The 17,612-nt window shown below is 38.8% G+C and overlaps 2 protein-coding genes across 2 annotated transcripts; one reads left to right on the forward strand and one right to left on the reverse strand.

The window, feature by feature from the left end:
* Nucleotides 1-6,708: 6,708 nt before the first annotated feature.
* LOC143470138 (intelectin-1a-like) lies at nucleotides 6,709-8,130 on the reverse strand. The gene is made up of 3 exons (XM_076968062.1): nucleotides 7,985-8,130; nucleotides 7,195-7,823; nucleotides 6,709-7,095 (listed from the first exon to the last, which is right to left on the reverse strand). Exons 1-3 carry the CDS (start codon nucleotides 8,049-8,051, stop codon nucleotides 6,865-6,867), a joined length of 927 nt encoding a protein of 308 aa, XP_076824177.1. The 5' UTR covers nucleotides 8,052-8,130; the 3' UTR covers nucleotides 6,709-6,864.
* A 2,286-nt stretch (nucleotides 8,131-10,416) lies between these two features.
* LOC143461620 (zonadhesin-like) lies at nucleotides 10,417-17,119 on the forward strand. Its single transcript, XM_076959398.1, has 21 exons — nucleotides 10,417-10,573; nucleotides 10,762-10,879; nucleotides 11,026-11,210; nucleotides 11,419-11,564; nucleotides 11,702-11,809; nucleotides 11,890-12,061; nucleotides 12,149-12,266; nucleotides 12,551-12,695; nucleotides 13,018-13,138; nucleotides 13,264-13,460; nucleotides 13,652-13,796; nucleotides 13,954-14,207; nucleotides 14,300-14,452; nucleotides 14,712-14,881; nucleotides 15,084-15,219; nucleotides 15,335-15,498; nucleotides 15,582-15,691; nucleotides 15,817-16,005; nucleotides 16,171-16,286; nucleotides 16,371-16,487; nucleotides 16,865-17,119. The coding sequence occupies exons 1-21, from the start codon at nucleotides 10,513-10,515 to the stop codon at nucleotides 16,997-16,999; spliced, it is 3,060 nt and encodes a 1,019-aa protein (XP_076815513.1). The 5' UTR covers nucleotides 10,417-10,512; the 3' UTR covers nucleotides 17,000-17,119.
* The last annotated feature ends 493 nt before the right edge of the window (nucleotides 17,120-17,612 follow it).

Below are 17,612 nucleotides of genomic sequence, written 5' to 3' on the forward strand. Positions count from 1 at the left end.
TGCCTTAAAAATTGGATTATACAACATTAAAATGCGGTGCTTCTTACAACAAGTGCGTAAAGATATTCTTGCGACAGTTGTAGGTTTCTATTCAGAAGCCTGTCAGCGTTTCGTTGCAACGCGTTTCTTGTCTATGGATTTTGTATACTATATTGCTAGTGTCGAATACAAGACTTCACTTCAGACCACAAAGACAGAACGCAGTCACTTTAAAAGGCAGTTATGATAGTGACCAACTCATATATTTCCCATTTTGTTCACATAACAGCAAGAAAAAATGACTGCCAAATAAGTTGTCACTGCTAATATTTATTGTAACGAATTTGTTTTATAAATGTGGTCTGGCCATAGAAATCGCAATGTTACTCGATTTTGTGTTATTAAGATGAAATGTCAACGGATTTGGAGTTTGACCTGTTTGGCCAATAATATTTATATTCCGATACCCGCGACTCGTTAAAACCATACCAAAGTCATCATGATAGACGTAAAAGAATTTCTGTTTGCTTGTTGTGTGATATAGCCGTCATAAGCGAGCTGCAAACTCCCGCGCGTACACGTTGAGGCGACACAGTTGTTGTGAACTCGTCCTCACATGTCAAATTGCCGCAAGTTCATTTTTTGAGATAAACTAAAAAAGGAATTTACCTAAATCAAAACCTGAAGACGCTGAAGCCGCCACCGCTTTACGCAGAAGCATTTTTCTTCTTGCTGATTGCAACAGTGACGCGGGAAGCTCAATTATATAAAGAATATGTCACTACCATTCTACATCACAACAACGTCCGCTGCTGCGGGTTTTTTTTCCTCTGTAAGCCACAGCGTATCCTAAATACTGTTTCACACAATACGACCGATCGTACGTGTATAAATGGACAACTTCCTAAGTAACGAGGAACCGTGGTAGTATAAGCATTGGCCGGCCAACTCGACCTGGAAAAAAGAGAAACTAGGGCGAAACGTCGCAGCAGTTAGTGTTAGGTTCGATCGACGATAGGCCAGCGTTCAAAACGTGCTCAACAGTGCGGTGCAGATGGAGAAAGACACAGGGAAATCATCAGGCTCAGACATAAAAGAGCTTTTAAAGAACTCTTATTTGCTAATAAAACCAACAGGTAATAATGCCTACCAGTTACGTCAAAGTACGGTATTGACCATGACAGCAGAGCAGTTTTTAGCTGCTGCTAAGTGCTTGTTCATTTCGTCGAGGGTAGCAACAACAGACGCTTCGACGATTACCGATGTAGTAGAAATGCTTGACGCTGAAACTTGTACACAAGACGAAACCTTACAGCGTAGTGAGCTATCAAAAAAGCCAGGCATGCAAGATGCAGGAACTAGTACCAGCGATGAAATATCTCAAAGCAAGCCATCTGCCGATGCTGTAACGACAGTTCAAGAACTTGCTGGTCCAAACTTGACCAGCACGAAAAATTGGCCACAACGGGAAGATATAAACACAGACCTTAACATTGCTCAAGATAAGAAGACAACGCTGGGTGTTTTTCCGCCTGAAGACCGGCTAAACACATCTGATTTAGTGCAAGCAGAAGCGGAAATTAGAGGAGTGGAGTTATCTATTGATTCGCTTGATGAACACAACACATGCCGTACTGCTGTTGCAACAGGCAACAGTAACACGAAACACCGGGCCCAGTTTGAAAGTAATGGGAAGCTGTGTACGCAAGATACGACCAACTTGCTCGCCATGTCGCGCCCAGCAATCAGAAATATCTTCCTATCAAGGTATATCCCGGCAAACGCCAAAGAAGATAAAACCCTGGTCGATCTGAAGCCGCTGGAATACATACACGCCTACCTAGCTCTGCTGTTGGACTTCACCGTCGCCACCTCGAGCGTGGAATGCAACTTCAGAAAGTTACTCATGCGTTTCTTAAACCACGTGACCGGACTGAGCAGCTGGTTTTTACGCGGCAAGCCGGACGCGGCAACTATTATTACGTACGATCAGAACGTTTTGTTCGCGGTTGGTTTGTTGCCGAAATGTTGGGACTTTCACGGAGCAAGAAAAATAATTCAAAATGAACATTTTCAAACTCAACCTCGGGCTGTGCAGGCCACTCGTTTGTCAGCAGAGCCTGAGCTAAATAAAGGGGAAAGTCTGCACAATGCAGACGACCATTACTCTCTATCTTTGTTTAGGGCCAACAAGGAGTTATTAATTGCGGAGTCGACGATACGGATTGAAATGAAATACGAGAAGAAACGGCCATTTGATTCTGAAGGCGAAAACGACCCCCCGTGTAATAACGATCTATCGCCGGAAAAGTATTTGATGCTGGGCAGATTTTTAACTCGAAAAAAGGCAAAAACTGTCGCGAATCGCGATTGAAGAGGACAACCAACAGATGGCTGACTGCACACAGCAAGCAATATCAAAGCGCCGCGTGTGCTGCACGGCGCATGCAGGTCTAATTGGTGTTCGCGATGTTTGATATTGCAGTGCTTTCATTGTTGGCTACGACGTCGCTACAGAATATGTGACGAATGTGTTTTTTCATTATTACGGTTTAAAGTGGTTTTGGAATGAATCAATAGTTAGAAATTGATTTGCCATATTTATCAATACGAAAGCAAATCTGTAAAGATGTTATTAATTCCATCAAGAACACAAACAAAAATGTTTTTGATTTCAACATGCGCAGGTTAAAATATTATCGCAAACTTTAAAATGTTAATAAATAAACCGGAAAGCGGATGCTGCCTTGCTGGCTCTCACGAATGTTTACCATTCTGTCGAGCGTGTGTGAATAATTCTGACACACTGAACGCTTAAAATCTGTCGTTCAAAAGTGTGTTTGTTTTTTTAGCTCTTTGTGTTAAAAGCAAATCGTGTCCCATGGACTTCTGTTATTACATTGAATAGATTAGTAATTGGTTCTATACATTGCAACAACAACCGTGAGATTTTGCTACTTTGGTAGCTCATGTAAGCAACGAACTGCTACCAGTAGGCTACGTCACGTTCGCTGCCGTCTAATTAAACAGGCAAGAAAAAAAGTCCACCGTGAGCTTGATTGTCACGTCATAAAGTTTAATAATGCTGATTCATAACATCAAGGAAGTTCTATGATGGTGATCAAAGATGTGGATACATTGGTGCATCTACAACGCTAAACGATCACGATGTAGATCAAAAATGTACATATATTGCTGCTAACTTAGCCTGTAGCAGTGTTGCGTCTCTCTTGCCGCTGCCACTTTAACAAGACGCCACAAACTCAAAGTCTACGCAGCTTATCAGCGTATCTAGTCTACCATCGGTAATAAGAGGTGCGAGTTAGCCGCAAATTATATGAATATGAATATATAAATATGAACGATAATTTTTCACACTCGTGTAGCATTGATTAAATTAGAGAAAGCATGACCTGACAACGAGGTCAGTCGAACACGATACACAAGCATCATGCATTGAATGAAGTAGATCACAACTGTGTCAACCAGGACGGGCCTTGTGCCCATAATCTCCTGCGCTTGTAGTAGCTATCACATTGTGACAACCGAACCAAACTGACTCTATGATACCTCATAAGCCTACGTTTAAAAATCATCCGCGCTAGAAACAATCATGTGAAGATCTTGTGATCACAAAAAAAGACGGACAGCAGATCAAAGAAGATTCTGGAATCAACGTCTGCTTTATAAGGACCTTACCTCGCTTGAACTGGTACAACAATTTGGAAAACACATAGGCCTACGTCAGAATTCAAGGCCAAAATTAGCCTAGGCCCTAGATGGTGCAACGTTTGGAAGTCAACAACGAAATGAACAGAAGAAAGATTTATGCAGTACAAACAAGTTATGCTGTAACCACATAAATAAGCGATGCATTCCATTTTCAAAAACAACAACAGAAATTATAGAGAACCGAAAGGAGAAACGCGAAAACTAACTTAAGCAATCAGAGAAACGATTTATGCCGGAAGGAATCAATTATTTTGCAAGTCTGCAACATAAATTTTTATGCAGTGAATCGAGTGCATTCTAGGCAAACGTGAATACCTCGATTATATTAACGGGCGACTGGAAGCTGTAAAGAAAAGTGTATTCTGTTTGCTGCTGTGGTGTTCATTCCTTTGCTGGCAATCTAAACGTTAAGTAAGTGTGCGTTAAATTCCGTTTTCATATTGATGTAAAGTAAACGGAGCAATCAAATTTCACGGTTAGAAGAGAGAGACTCATCAGTCGACAAAGAAGATAGCCAAATAAAGACAGCTATCCAATGTGACGATTTGTGGACATTGCTTAAGTCGTAATAAGTCATAGTGACATCATAATTAAGTCAAATACGACTAGGCAACATAAAACGTCATAACATCATTGGCAATTACGTATTTATCACTACGTCACACACTGTGCCCTGATATATGTGATCAACACCAATCATGTTGCCTATATGGCCTATTTTTGGCGCTTGCAACTTGACATTCAATTACATATTGAATTTGATGTTGGTTGTAATGGAGTAGTTATGTTCGATAAATTGGATTTTTCAGATTTCTTTTCTCTGTAGTTCTACGTCACACTCATATACAGCATTATCGTTATAAATTATGTACTTGATCATGCTAGATCAAGATTCTGCACCAGGCATCGGTATATCTTCTCAGATCAGTCTCAGCATAATTGCGCCAGTTATATCAACCAATTGTTATGACCATCTTCCGATGTTTGCGAGAATTGCTCACCGATTAATTATTGCTGTGGTGCATGTATTTATCCTTGTACATATTCTAAGTGAATTCATTCTACCACAAATTTCTGTGTTTATCCACCAACTGTCTACTGACTTACAGTGTAATCAAGTCTATTGTTGTCAAGACTTCTGTAAGCAATACTTATCAAGTTATAATCAGTAAAACTATTGAAAGAAAAGTACCAGAGTACTATTAAGACCTGTCAGGCATCTTGTCATAAGACGCATCCAGGTCTCAATTGAAAGATGCTGACATTTCAACATCATTGGAATTGATCTGCTATTTCTACATCAGCAGATGAACCCGGCTGTGAAAAGATATTAACGACGGGAGAATTCGAGACTCATTAAATAGCCGGTTCATTTACTTGCCATGCTTACAACAATTGTAATGGTTACGATTATCTGGACAATCGTAACCAGCAACCTAATTCGTTACAATATCACAAAGCAAACCTTTAATGGAAGCTGATTTGCAAAGAGTTGATATTTGGTTTACATCATCACTTTGTTATTATTACATAAAGTTATTCAAAATCGGCAAGAAGCCACGCCATCAGTTCTTGCATTGGGCCCCGTGCTTGCCAAGGCAGACTCTGGCGTCAACAATCGTCACATGCCACGTTGACTAAAGGTCAATTGTATGAATTAATGGTCTACCCGCACTTAACTACTTGTGTTCATTGTAAAAACATATGTTTAGCTCATGTCAACGTTGTTGGTGATGCACTGAAATATAAAGCCACCTTCAGAGCAAAAGATCTGTTTCTAGAAACGATTTTACAACAATACCTTACCCAAGTGGGAAACCCAATGATTATACAGTTTCAAGTTGACTCTTCTGCTCATTTTGAAACTAAGAATTGGGCCACTGGCTCTCATCAATCGACAAACAATGGGATCTATCAAAGATCTAAAATCTACGTTCTCTCAAGTACCTCATTCAATATGGGCGTGAAACAACGTTTGGGAAAATCTTGTAGCATAACCACTTCACTTATAATTTTAGTGGTACCGCGTAATTGCAGCTTAAATACACGCTTTTAGAAATAATAGTTTTACTTCCAACTCATAGGCTTGTTGTTGTGTTGTCATATTTGGTACAAATTATATGCATCAGTTGGCATCGACGAAGAAAAACTGTTGACCCCGTTTGAATTAAATAATTAAGTAATTACTTAATTCGTAATAAGTAATTAGTAATAAGTAAGTAAGTAATTACGTAATTAAACTTATCGGCAATAAAACCAGACAGATGTTAAACTTATCACAAAGTCAACCAGCTTGTTCATGACGCAAGTCGATGGCCCGATTTTCAAAACAAACTTGAATTTTAAAACAGCAGAACAACCAACGCATTCATAAGCGTAAAGGTTTTGTGACGGTGTGTTTGCGCCTCCTACAGCGTCGGAAAGGAATCCAATCGTTTAAAAAACCGACAACAAGCCAGAACGAGCTTGTTAATATGCGTCAGTCGGCAAGCTACGACAAAGTTATTAACGTAACTTACAAACAATTATATGATGTAAGAATAGAGTCTATGACTTAGCGAATTGGTCGATCGGGCTCAACACGTGCATATCCAGGCTGTTAAAGAACTGAGTGTCGCTGATGCTGAAACTCAACAATACAAGGCAATATCTGAACCAAGATCTATAGAAATCCGTCAAAAGGACAAGAAGCAGCGCGTCAACGTGTACTTTTAATCGTCCCTGTTCTTTGTAAAATAAGGATTTTTTTTGGTCACTGTCATGATCTCGGATAGATTTATCGAACCAATCAAATGTTTGGTTTAACATTTGTTCTTCAAATAAACGGGAAAAGTTTTTTGCTTTGTTCGAATCCAACTAATGACGTTTGTTAATATTTTGACGTTGCGTTGGTTGACTGCGACGTTGGTTTATGTTTTGATTTTAAAATGCGATTCTGCGTTTTAGCGTTAGTTTTCAATTACATGTAGATATATACTGTACAACTGGAAAAATCAATCTAATTTAAAACTGATTTATTGATTCATAAGTAACCGTTTATTATATCATTATAAACAGGATATTCAACACTTTAATTGTCAGTCAAAATAATGGAGATATGTTTCAATTATCAGTAAATCTCAAACAATTACATGAACGACTCATTTCTGTCATCTAGCGGTAAAATATGAAAAACGTTGTTTCCAGAAGGGTTTTGTCCGTGTTGTAAGCAAGCCCGTTGCCGTAGCCGTCGTAAGCAAAACCTGCTAGGTCTCCACAGTAAGCAACCGCTGCGTTGTCCCTAGTTGACCCGATGCAAGTGTGTTCCACGTCACCCCAAAGTGGTCCCATCTTCACACCTGGGCACAATGCAAAGGCGCTTCGTTCGTGGTTGATTGCCCGGAACTTTGAAAAAAAAAACATTTTTATTTTATTAGAAGCTTGTCGATGTGCTGGGTTAGGAAGTAAGTTCGAAAAAACAGATTAATCAAATGTTACACTTACTTGAATATAACCTGGTTCTACGTATTGCTGAGGTATTGGGCCGAAATGACCGAGTAATTCGGCCGTATTGCCTTTGTCGAAAACGATTGGCAGAGCGGGGCCGTTTCCAGCAGGTCTGGTGTACTCATCCGTTTTAATTGGAAAGTGATCGTTGTAGAGATTGAACAAGTTGCCTCCGTACGGCTCCAGGGCGCCATCTGTGGTTCGATATTTGAGATAAGCGGCGGAATTGAAATCTTCAAGAGGCGTGTCGTTGGGAACCTGCCAAATCATGATGTCCCTCCCTTCCAACTCAAAGTAGGCGGGATTTTTGAAATCGTCGCCCGCTGCATTTTGCGGGTTTCCGAAAACAACCCGATTGGACCAACTTTCGGCGCCGACATGCGATCCATCGATGTTTCCATCCTCGCTCGACCAACGATCTCCCGTGGAGCATCTTCCAAAGATCCAGGGATTGTTGTCGTGGATTGTGGCCACCAGAGTCCACCCGCCATCGTCGATTTCCATGTCGCAGTAGGTGGTGTACGGGACGTTAAAGCGATCGCGCAACCAGTAGATGCCGTTTCGAACGCATTCGTGTTCGTCTCGAATTTGCTGACAGCTGGTCGGAAGCTTACATTTGTCGCTTCCTGCAACAAATCATTATGATGTCATACTCGCTTTTAAAATCTAAATATCAAGAAGTTTAACACATTGGCACAAAAACATTTCATATATTTTTTGCTTCATAATAAGCGGAAAGAGAGATAAAATAACATTTTTATGGTCACACGTTACTTGTGTCACTCACCGTGTTCGCATTGCTCAGTTGCCATAGCAACGCATCCAGAAACGATCAAAATCAGGAGACTCTTCATCGTTTTATCGGTAACAACTTTTTCTTCCAAGATTCAAAGTTGAACTTGACAAACTAAGCGGTGTGTGCCCTTTATATAGCCCTGATGGAACTTTTTTCTTTTGTTTCTTCTTTTCTCTCTTTTTTTACCGATGATTCTGCTTTCAAACACCACGTGGACCGGTTGCTCGGGGCGTTCATTTTGTGATAGAATTCTTCGAGTGAAATTCATCGGATCCATCGGATCGTTCTTCCGAACTTAAACGAAAATATTTTTTTGCAAATCCAACACACACGGTAAAACGTATAATGCACCTTAAATGCACGTATCAATGTCCAAACAAGGTTAAGATTAGAAATTACAATTTAATGATTGTTAAAACTTTGATGGAACTCTTATCCCGATAAACTTTTCCATGTTTTAAAATTTGGTAAACCATTGTTCTGCTTAGATATGGATGCAATTTCAATATTTCCAATTAAATCCTGTAGAATGGTGATCGATAAGCGTAAAGAAACAAAGTTTACACTTTTGTACGTTTTAAGATACATTTTCAAAAGACGAAAACAACTTTATCAAATGTATGTAGACTATGTAGACTTGTTCATGCATTTCCCGCAAATTTTTTTGAAACAGTTTCAGTTCAGAGCATCTATATGAAAACGACCGATTTTCATTGATTTAAACTTTATTTAAACGAGTTTTATGACATGCAGTTAACTTTAAACTCATGGCCACCTGTTCGGTTTTGATTGGTTGATCGTGTGTCACCCACGCATTCATTGCAAACGCAATTCTATCATCGAAGAATTTTTATCTAAGAAATAATAACTAGTTGAAATCATGTCTTGGTAAGAAGTACATTCCCACGCATAGCAATGTGTGGGTGGGTTTGCAAATCTGCTTTCTTAGGTAAAAAATAACACTTTATTTAGTAATTGGTGATTTTTTATGCTTACAGCAACGAGGATTCTTTCCAGGAAAACAAAAACGAGCAGCTTCGGACAGTTAGTATAGTTTTAAATATATGAGCCAAGTGTTGCAATTGTGTAGTCATTTTGTTCATAAACATCAAACTTGGAAAATTGTCTTCGTTTTATTCAAGACATCTTGGCCGGTTGATTTATTTTCTTTTCAAAGAGTTTTGCACAAGGTGTAAATTGCAAAAGAGCAGTTTATACAGCCTGTAGTCAAAAATAAATGATGGCGCTTTGTTATAAAACAAAAGCTTTTTCCCAGTTTCATTTTTGATCAATACTAACAGAGTTTTGTTTAGAGCTAGCTTAAATTTTTATTTAAAAAAAAAAAAAATTTAAAAAAGACAAAAATTATCATTTTGACCAAAATTACCAAATTTAGTTTTCTTAAAAAATTTAATCAAGCAAAAGCCCATAAAAATACCAGGACTTTGCAACTGCGTAGGAGTGGTTGATCTTATAATGAAAAGCTTTTTGTTTTTGAGCCAATTAATAAGTTCGTTTCAGTTAATCTTGTCTGCAAAACACTCATCATATCCATAAATTTTCCATCAACTTAAGCACGCGCCACCTTGTTAATGACAGGCTGTAACTATCATTTATACGAGCTTGGTACTGGCTGATACTTGCTGCCACACCGCATGCCATCATGCATTCTACGCCATCCAATCACGATCATTTTTTAATTTCTTATTTTTTGTCAACCCATCTATTTTGACCAGTTGTAGTTTTATAACAAAGTTGTCCGAGCGAGGTTCTTTAACACTATAGATATAGTTATACGTAGGGACTCAATTTTGCGTTGAATTTGTAACAAGAAATCTAGCTGAAAAAGAAAATTTATGTAGTTATCACGGTTTGATTAATTATTAAAATATTGAGTTTGGTCGTTCTGGGTCAAATCTTTCTGATTTGAATCGACCTGGAACGTACAAATCAATTTCAATTCAATTCAACACAAGGCAAATTATTTTCAGAATATTTCTATCACAAATTGTTACTCGATTAAAGCGTAAGTAAACCATGAGCATTCATTTCGACGTTATACAGTTGGCTGAATCACTTTTGCAGTGAAATAAAACCAAAGAAATTGGTCTCATTAATAACTTCATACATCTCAAACTACTTTGACAGTTCACAGTAAAATTTTTTTTATAAAAATAAGTTGTTTTTGCAAGAGAGACTTAATTTTAAAACGGTAATTTGCAACAAATTCTGTTTTATTATTGGCATGTCTGAGGTGGGCGTTTTACAAAACCATAATTACACTGAAATAGTTTCACGGAAATCGAAATTATAGACTTAAATATTTAAAGCGAAATTCCACTTGAAAAAAACTTCGTGCAACCATCTTAATCACCATGTCGTCACCAGCGTTGAGTCCACAATTTCGTAACCGAACAAACAAAAAAGGCAATTCTGATGGCGCTGATACTCCGCCAGTATATAAAGTCACTCTCCCTCGTTCCAAGCATTTCAATCGAAGCTAGGCCGAGCGAGAATCCATGATGGCCGGAAACTTGGCGACAATCCTCATCGTCCAAACCCTGATGATCTACTCTGCGTGTAAGTTCTCGTTTTTAACTCTGAGACATATTTAACTTTGTTTTCAATTTGTGATCTAACAATAAACGTATTGTTGAAGCGTAAAATTTATGTTCTCTTGAAGCTGCGTTTACCAGAATTTCGTAAAGATGATGGGAATAGAAGTGATGAATGTATTTTGACTCTTGTTTATTCTTTTGCTTTTCAAGCTTCTTTTCAACTTCGTTTTGCTCAAACTTGCAAAGACCGTAGCCACAACGTCGCGTGTCCTCTTGGCAAGGAAATTTTCGTCCAGGACGCGTCATACGCGAGTGACATCTATCACAAGTATGGTGACGTATGAAGAGACGTTGTCACATACGTCATAATATGATGCTTTGTGTGATGTAAAACTACAATAAAAGTCGTTTTGTTTTTAACCTGGTTGGATTTTGCTCCGCATCCGCAATCACAGAGTTTTCTTAATTCTCCAGCTGCCCATCAACTCTCCTGGACACGCCAACCGCAAAGTGCTCTTCTGAAAGCGCGTACCTCAGAGCGAAGCGGAGATGTCATGGGAAGAATTCCTGTATTTTGCAATCAGGAACTGAACTCGTTTTTGATCCCTGCTACGGTGACGTCAGCTCGATCAAGATGGCGTACTACTGCCTCCCATCGAGTGAGTTGTGACAATTAATTTTTTAAATGTTATCAGAGGATATTGACAAAGCGCATGCGTGGATGTAGCTGTGTGCGCTTATGCATTACTGTATGTGTGTGTGTCTGTGTTTAGTTATGCAAGTCTAGAAGCGTATATAAGTAAATTTAATTGATAAAGTATTTTTGAAATGCGTCATAAGTTTATGGTCGACTCATTTATTCTACAGCGCTCCCAGAGACAAGTAAATGCCATGGCGTAGGAAATCTCCATTATAAGACCTTTGACGGAAAGAGATACGACTTCATGGGAGTTTGCACTTATGTCCTGGTGAAAGCGGAAGGCGACTTTTACCAGATGCCATTCACTATCGAGGTCAGATTATGTGCTTTTTTGTACTTTAGTCATTTTGATTTTTCTCTTATAAAAGATGTCAAGTTTTGTTGACTTAATACTTCATTTAGACATAAAAGTTAAAATATTTATCCGGCATTTGGTTGCTTAACTACCAGGTCGAAAATGAACATCGCGGTGGTAACAAAGAGGTCGCCTGGCTGAAAAAAGCGATCGTCAGAATCGCTTGTCTCGAAATCGAACTCATCAAAGGTCCCATGGTGAAGGTACGACTCTCTGGCGAAGCTTGTGATCGTAAAAAGTTTGATTAATTCCCGCACGGTTATGCTGTTGCGTCATGTCGCAGATCAATGGAGAAGTGGTGAACCTGCCTTTTGTCAGCGAACAGTTAGGCGTGAAGATTAACCGCGCTGGGATGTTCATTGTACTGAGTACCGACGACGGTCTAGTGGTGAACTACGACGGAAATGCGCACATTGATGTGAGACTCCATAAAAGATACGCCGGAAAAGTTGAAGGTCAAGAAATATTTACACCAAACGCAAAGTTTCATCTGTTTGAAACTTTATGAAAAAAATCAACGCGTGTTTCATTTCGAATTATAGGTTTGTGTGGGAATTACAATAAAAACCCTGACGACGACTTCCAAGATAAAACAACAGGAAAACTTCTTGACAATCCAATAACTTTTGCCAATCAATACCAAACCGACACTGAAAGCGAGTGAGTTTTATTTGATTTCTCTTGGATCCAACTGGACAATCTTTCTTTTCATAACTTTGAAAAATATGAGCCTAAATTACGACGTTTTACAGTAATAATAATTCTAATAAATCTATAACTCTAGAATTAATATTTAAAGTAATATTAGACGCCTTCAGTGTTATTCTTTCTAAAATTTATAAGTCATTTCAATTGATTGAAATGTATAAAGTCTTTCCTAAAATTATTTTAGAGCCTATAAATCAAATACTACTAACAATAATACAAAGTTCTACATACTTTAGATGTGAACCTCTTGACCCAGAGACTCCTACCCCGTTTTGTGCTCCGGAAGATCGCGCTGTGTTCGAGGAGGCTTGTTCCGTCATCACCGACCATAGATGCTTCCTGCTTTGTCGACGAACAATAGAACCCGATTCTTATTTCGAGGTAAGAAAGAATACAAACCTACTGCACAATTAATCACATATTGTATAATGCTTTAAGTAGAGACGAAGTTGACCTTAACTACCAAGTGGTTGCCGATAACACAACTAAAGCAGAAAGGCTATATACTTTGTAGTCATTGTTTAATCAGCGAATGGATGAATTATGAGCATTCCTGCTTTAGTTGTGTTATTAACTTAGTAGTAACATATTACCCCATCTAGCGATCCAGTTAACTTATCCAAGTGAATGAGCTTGCTTATTGCTAGGGTTTTGTCAGAAAATACGATTTCACCTTGTTTTTTCCATATTTCTTTACTTTTAGAATTGTGTGTCAGACGCATGTGCGTTTCAAGATGACGTAGAAGCGGTTGAAAACGCTGCGTCAGCTTACGCAAAGGAGTGTCGTGAGAATGGGATTGAAGTTTGCGATTGGAGAGAAAAAAGTAAGTTTCACGTAATGACATAATAATGACATAATACTCCTATATCTAACTTATAATACCCTCTAGCGGTTGAACCAAACCTAAACTCTCCAAGCAGTAACAAACGCATAACTTGTCTGAACTAGCACCGAGATGCACTGACGAAAATTCCCGTTACTCGACATGCATGAGTGCGTGCCCCGCCACGTGCACCGATCAAGACGCGTCATGTGACCTCCGATGCGTTGAAGGATGTCAATGTAATGATGGATACGTGCTCTCTGGCGACACTTGCGTCAGGGTCGAAGAGTGTGGTTGTCAGTACAAACGAAGATATTATAAGGTAATCATATCAGCATTGAGAAGCTTAAAGGGCAAAATCGGCTATAAGCTTCGGTTACTGGTTAAACACTTGTAAGATATGGCAATGGCATGACTTTTGTAAACATTCTGTAATTTAACTTAATTCTATTTAAACTGGAATAAACGAGAGAAATTATCGGCATAGAATTTTTTAAACGACTTGAATTTTAGAACGGCGAAAGCTTCCAGCCCGGATCCTCTTGTTCCGAAAGCTGTAAGTGCGAAGATGGGAAGGTGACGTGCGAGAAGAGCCGCTGTGAGAATGGGGAGATCTGTAAGAGGGGACAGGACGGGAAACACGATTGTCTTCCTGAAAGTAAGAACGTTTAAGTGTCACACTGTACTGCGCATGCGCATTCAGGAAATCATTTCTAAGCACGCGTTACCAAAATAAGATTATTCCTAAACGCAATGATGACTTACAGTAGTACAAGTAGAAGATCTTCTAAGCAGGTATCGTTCTTGATTATCAGGTTTCGGAACTTGCCGCGCGTATGGCGATCCCCACTACGTCACACCCGATGGTAGAAAATACGACTTCATGGGAAGTTGTGTCTATAATTTTGCGACAACAAACTCCCTCGTACCGACTGATCCGAAATACTTTTCTATTGAAACCGCAAACGAACACAGGCGAGGACACACCAGGGTGTCCTATTTGAGCAACGTCACAATCACGCTTGGAAGTGGTGACGTAATTTTCTTGGGAAAGGACGGTTACGCAACGGTGAGCAGTCACCTGTTTCTACCAAACATTCGAATCGTGATAAATAAATAATTCGTTACAAGATTTTAATGTCGTTTTTTTTACTCATCCAGGTTAATGGGGATGAAACAAGCGAATACGAATCGTCGGAATTCAAGGTCGCTCCATCCGGGACATCCATGGTTCTTACAACGAAGTATCATCTTAGAGTGAGCTTTAACGGAGATGGACTGGTCGTTAAAATACCAAGCACCTACAAACAAAAGGTTACTTCCGTAAAACTCTCTCTCTCTCTCTCTCTCTTTCTCTCTCTCTCTCTTTGGATCCTACTTCATCCTCTCAAGAAGGTTGCGGGGGCAACAGGTGTTTCGCAGCTCCCTAAACGTTTTGCAATCCTAAGCCACGTCTGTCAGTTCGGTTGAAGATTTACCTGCTACATTTTTGTTTCATTCTGTCACGTTGCTTTCTATTATAATGAATAATTATCTAAAATGTCCATGTTTTAAGGTATGCGTGATTTTACAGATCAATGGGTTATGCGGCAATTACAACGATGATGAAAGTGATGATCTTGAAAAATCTGATGGAACCGTAACAGATGATGTGAATGAGTTTGGTGACAGTCACCAGGTTGGAGATTGTGCCGATGAAACTCCAGATCCATTTTTTTGTTCTCCTGGCGATAGAAGAAAATGGTAAAAATATTTTAACCATGATTTTGGAAAACGTGGATTTCATACAATATCATAGTATTGCAGTATCATATATAATGTCAGTATCATATATACAGTATCATATACAGCACAGTATACCGTATATATGTACATTTCCAATATCATACACACTTACACAGTATCATATAGTATCATATTATTTTATTCTTCCCTGTTAACTCAGGGAAAGACCCCAATACTGCGGCGGGATAAAGAAGCTTGAGGACCGGTGCATGGGTTTGGTTGATTCAATCAACTTCATGGATAATTGCGTGTTTGATGCGTGTGCTACCGATGGCTACGAGGAAGACATCACAAAAGTAAGAACTTGTTTTGCAACCAAAGTATGATTCGTCTGCTCGTTTCTTAAGAACGCAGCAAAGGAAACTTTAATCAATAACTTTTACTTTTTTGACTATTAATTGAATTATTAAGGCAATTGAAAGCTACGTCACAGCATGTCAAGAAAAAGGCGCTGACCTCTGCAACTGGCGGCAAGAGCTGGGCAGGCCGAGCTTAGAATGTCCACCTAACAGCCATTACGAAGGATGCGCCCTCCCCTGTCCTGACACATGCAACAACCCTTCAGCATCAGTGAGGTAACTTGCAATGTTTCATCTTGTTCAGATCTTGATTAGATTTTTCACTTTACTTTACTGAAAATTTGATTTGTTTTTTCCAGTTGTACAATATCCGGTACTGTGGAGGATTGCGTTTGCAATGTAGGCTTCATTAAGAACGGCAGAAGATGCGTTCGAAAAGTTGATTGTTATGGTGGAGAAGAAGACAATGGTAGGTGAAAAAGAGATTCTCAGTTATCGCTGAAAGTTTATTGTAAAAAATAAAACTTTATTCGATTTTCTCAAAATCAACAAAGCCTCCTATTTCTAATCTCTCTCTACTTTGCATGTACACAGTTTGCATGAAGCCAGATGCTACGTACGGGTCCTATTCCCCCGAGAAAGCGGTATATAGCTTGGGTGAGAAGGTCTGCTTCCGATGTGACGTCGGTTTTGCTCGAAGAGGACGGAGCGCAATGATCGCCACGTGTGCAGCTGACAATAAGCTTAAAACCGCTCAAACATACGATGATTGGCAATGTAGAGGTACTGTGTGTAAATCGAGTTATACCACTCATAGCTTTATGTTGAAATGTGTGATTTCTTGTTTGATTTATCTTATCGTTCGTTTCAAAGCCACGCTATGTCGGGTTAACTTCGGAAAAAACCTTTTTCAAACCTTTTTGATTATCTTGTTTCATTAACCACCAGAAACCGTATGCACGTTTGTCATCTACGCAAGGCGAGGGGCGTGGAAACTGATTGGAAAGGGAAATTACCGCCCCTGTTTAACACGCTGTAGAACTTACAGAGCCCCAGTTGGAATGGTAGAGATCAACATCTTACTAAATATATCTTTATTCCTCGTATTACTTGTTCACTTCAGATAATAATCCCGTTTATATGTTAAGGTTATAAGGATAACATTCCAGCAATTTGAAATGGAAGGAAGCGAGGGCACTGCTGTGTTAGAAGATGGAGACGAATGCGAACACGACTGGTTGCAGATTATGGATGGAGAAAAACTGGTAAATATTTTATAGTTTTTAATGTTTGGTTATAATCAATAACACACAACAATATTATGAACTATGCGTTGTTTGTGTGAAAGCACGTAAAGTATTAGCGTGCTTGAAATCAGGGGCGTAACCAGAACATATATTTGGATGGGGCAAGATTTTTGGTGTCATTAATGACGTCATAAACTGGTTGAGATCACGTGGGAGATTGCGCAAGCCATCGTGCGTTAAGAGCTAAAAAACGATGACAATTATAACTTAATTTATGCAAATATCAACACCATGCAGCGTAATAGTTTATTATGATATATTGCCAGAACTGTATTGACAATTTCAACAAAACGCCCCACGCCACTGCTTGCAATTTAAACCAATTTACTTTTTAGAGCAAAAGATTTTGTGGAAACAGGATACCTGAAGCTTTCGTTTCAACGACAAACGTAGTCACAGTTTTTGTCACAACAAATGAAGTACATGAATTTAAAGGATTCTTCTTTCGATACCAACACATAAATGCTTAAAATTAACCTGAGATTGAAAACGAGTTATTGTATTCATCTACAGTTTGGCTTAAGTGATTTATTTGCTAAAATGCTAAAATCAAAGCTTTTTGTTGTTGAAATAAAATTGTAACAATTTAACTTAGTCTCATTTTTTTTATCAGTTGTTGAAATATATGAATTCTGCTCTTGTAATAGTAAAGGAATCTTAATAATGAAAGTCTCATTATTTGATAAGATTTTTTGTATTTGCTTCTCCAAAGTACGTTTGTCCTATTGCAATACAAGTTAGAAAAGCCCAAGTAGGATACAAAATGAGATTTATTAATGCAATTTTTGATTGACAGTCATTATGTATGTCATAAGGCAAAGAGAAATTCGTTGCCCCACTCGCCTGTTGTTAATAAACGCAAAAATTTGTAAAATTTGACGAAAAGCATTAGCCTATATTTCACCCACTTCGTCAAGGATTAACCCATAGGAAAGGAAAAAAAGAATGCACGGATTAACCATTCGTGTGGGCTGAAAGGAATAATTCCATCTTTTAAAGTAATTGTTGTAAGGCTAATCGTGTTCGAATGAGTAATCCATTTTATGTGAAACTATGGCTGGTCATGTACGGTGAAGGCTACTG

Source organism: Clavelina lepadiformis, chromosome 1 (assembly GCF_947623445.1).
Source record: "Clavelina lepadiformis chromosome 1, kaClaLepa1.1, whole genome shotgun sequence".
NCBI lineage: Eukaryota > Metazoa > Chordata > Ascidiacea > Aplousobranchia > Clavelinidae > Clavelina > Clavelina lepadiformis.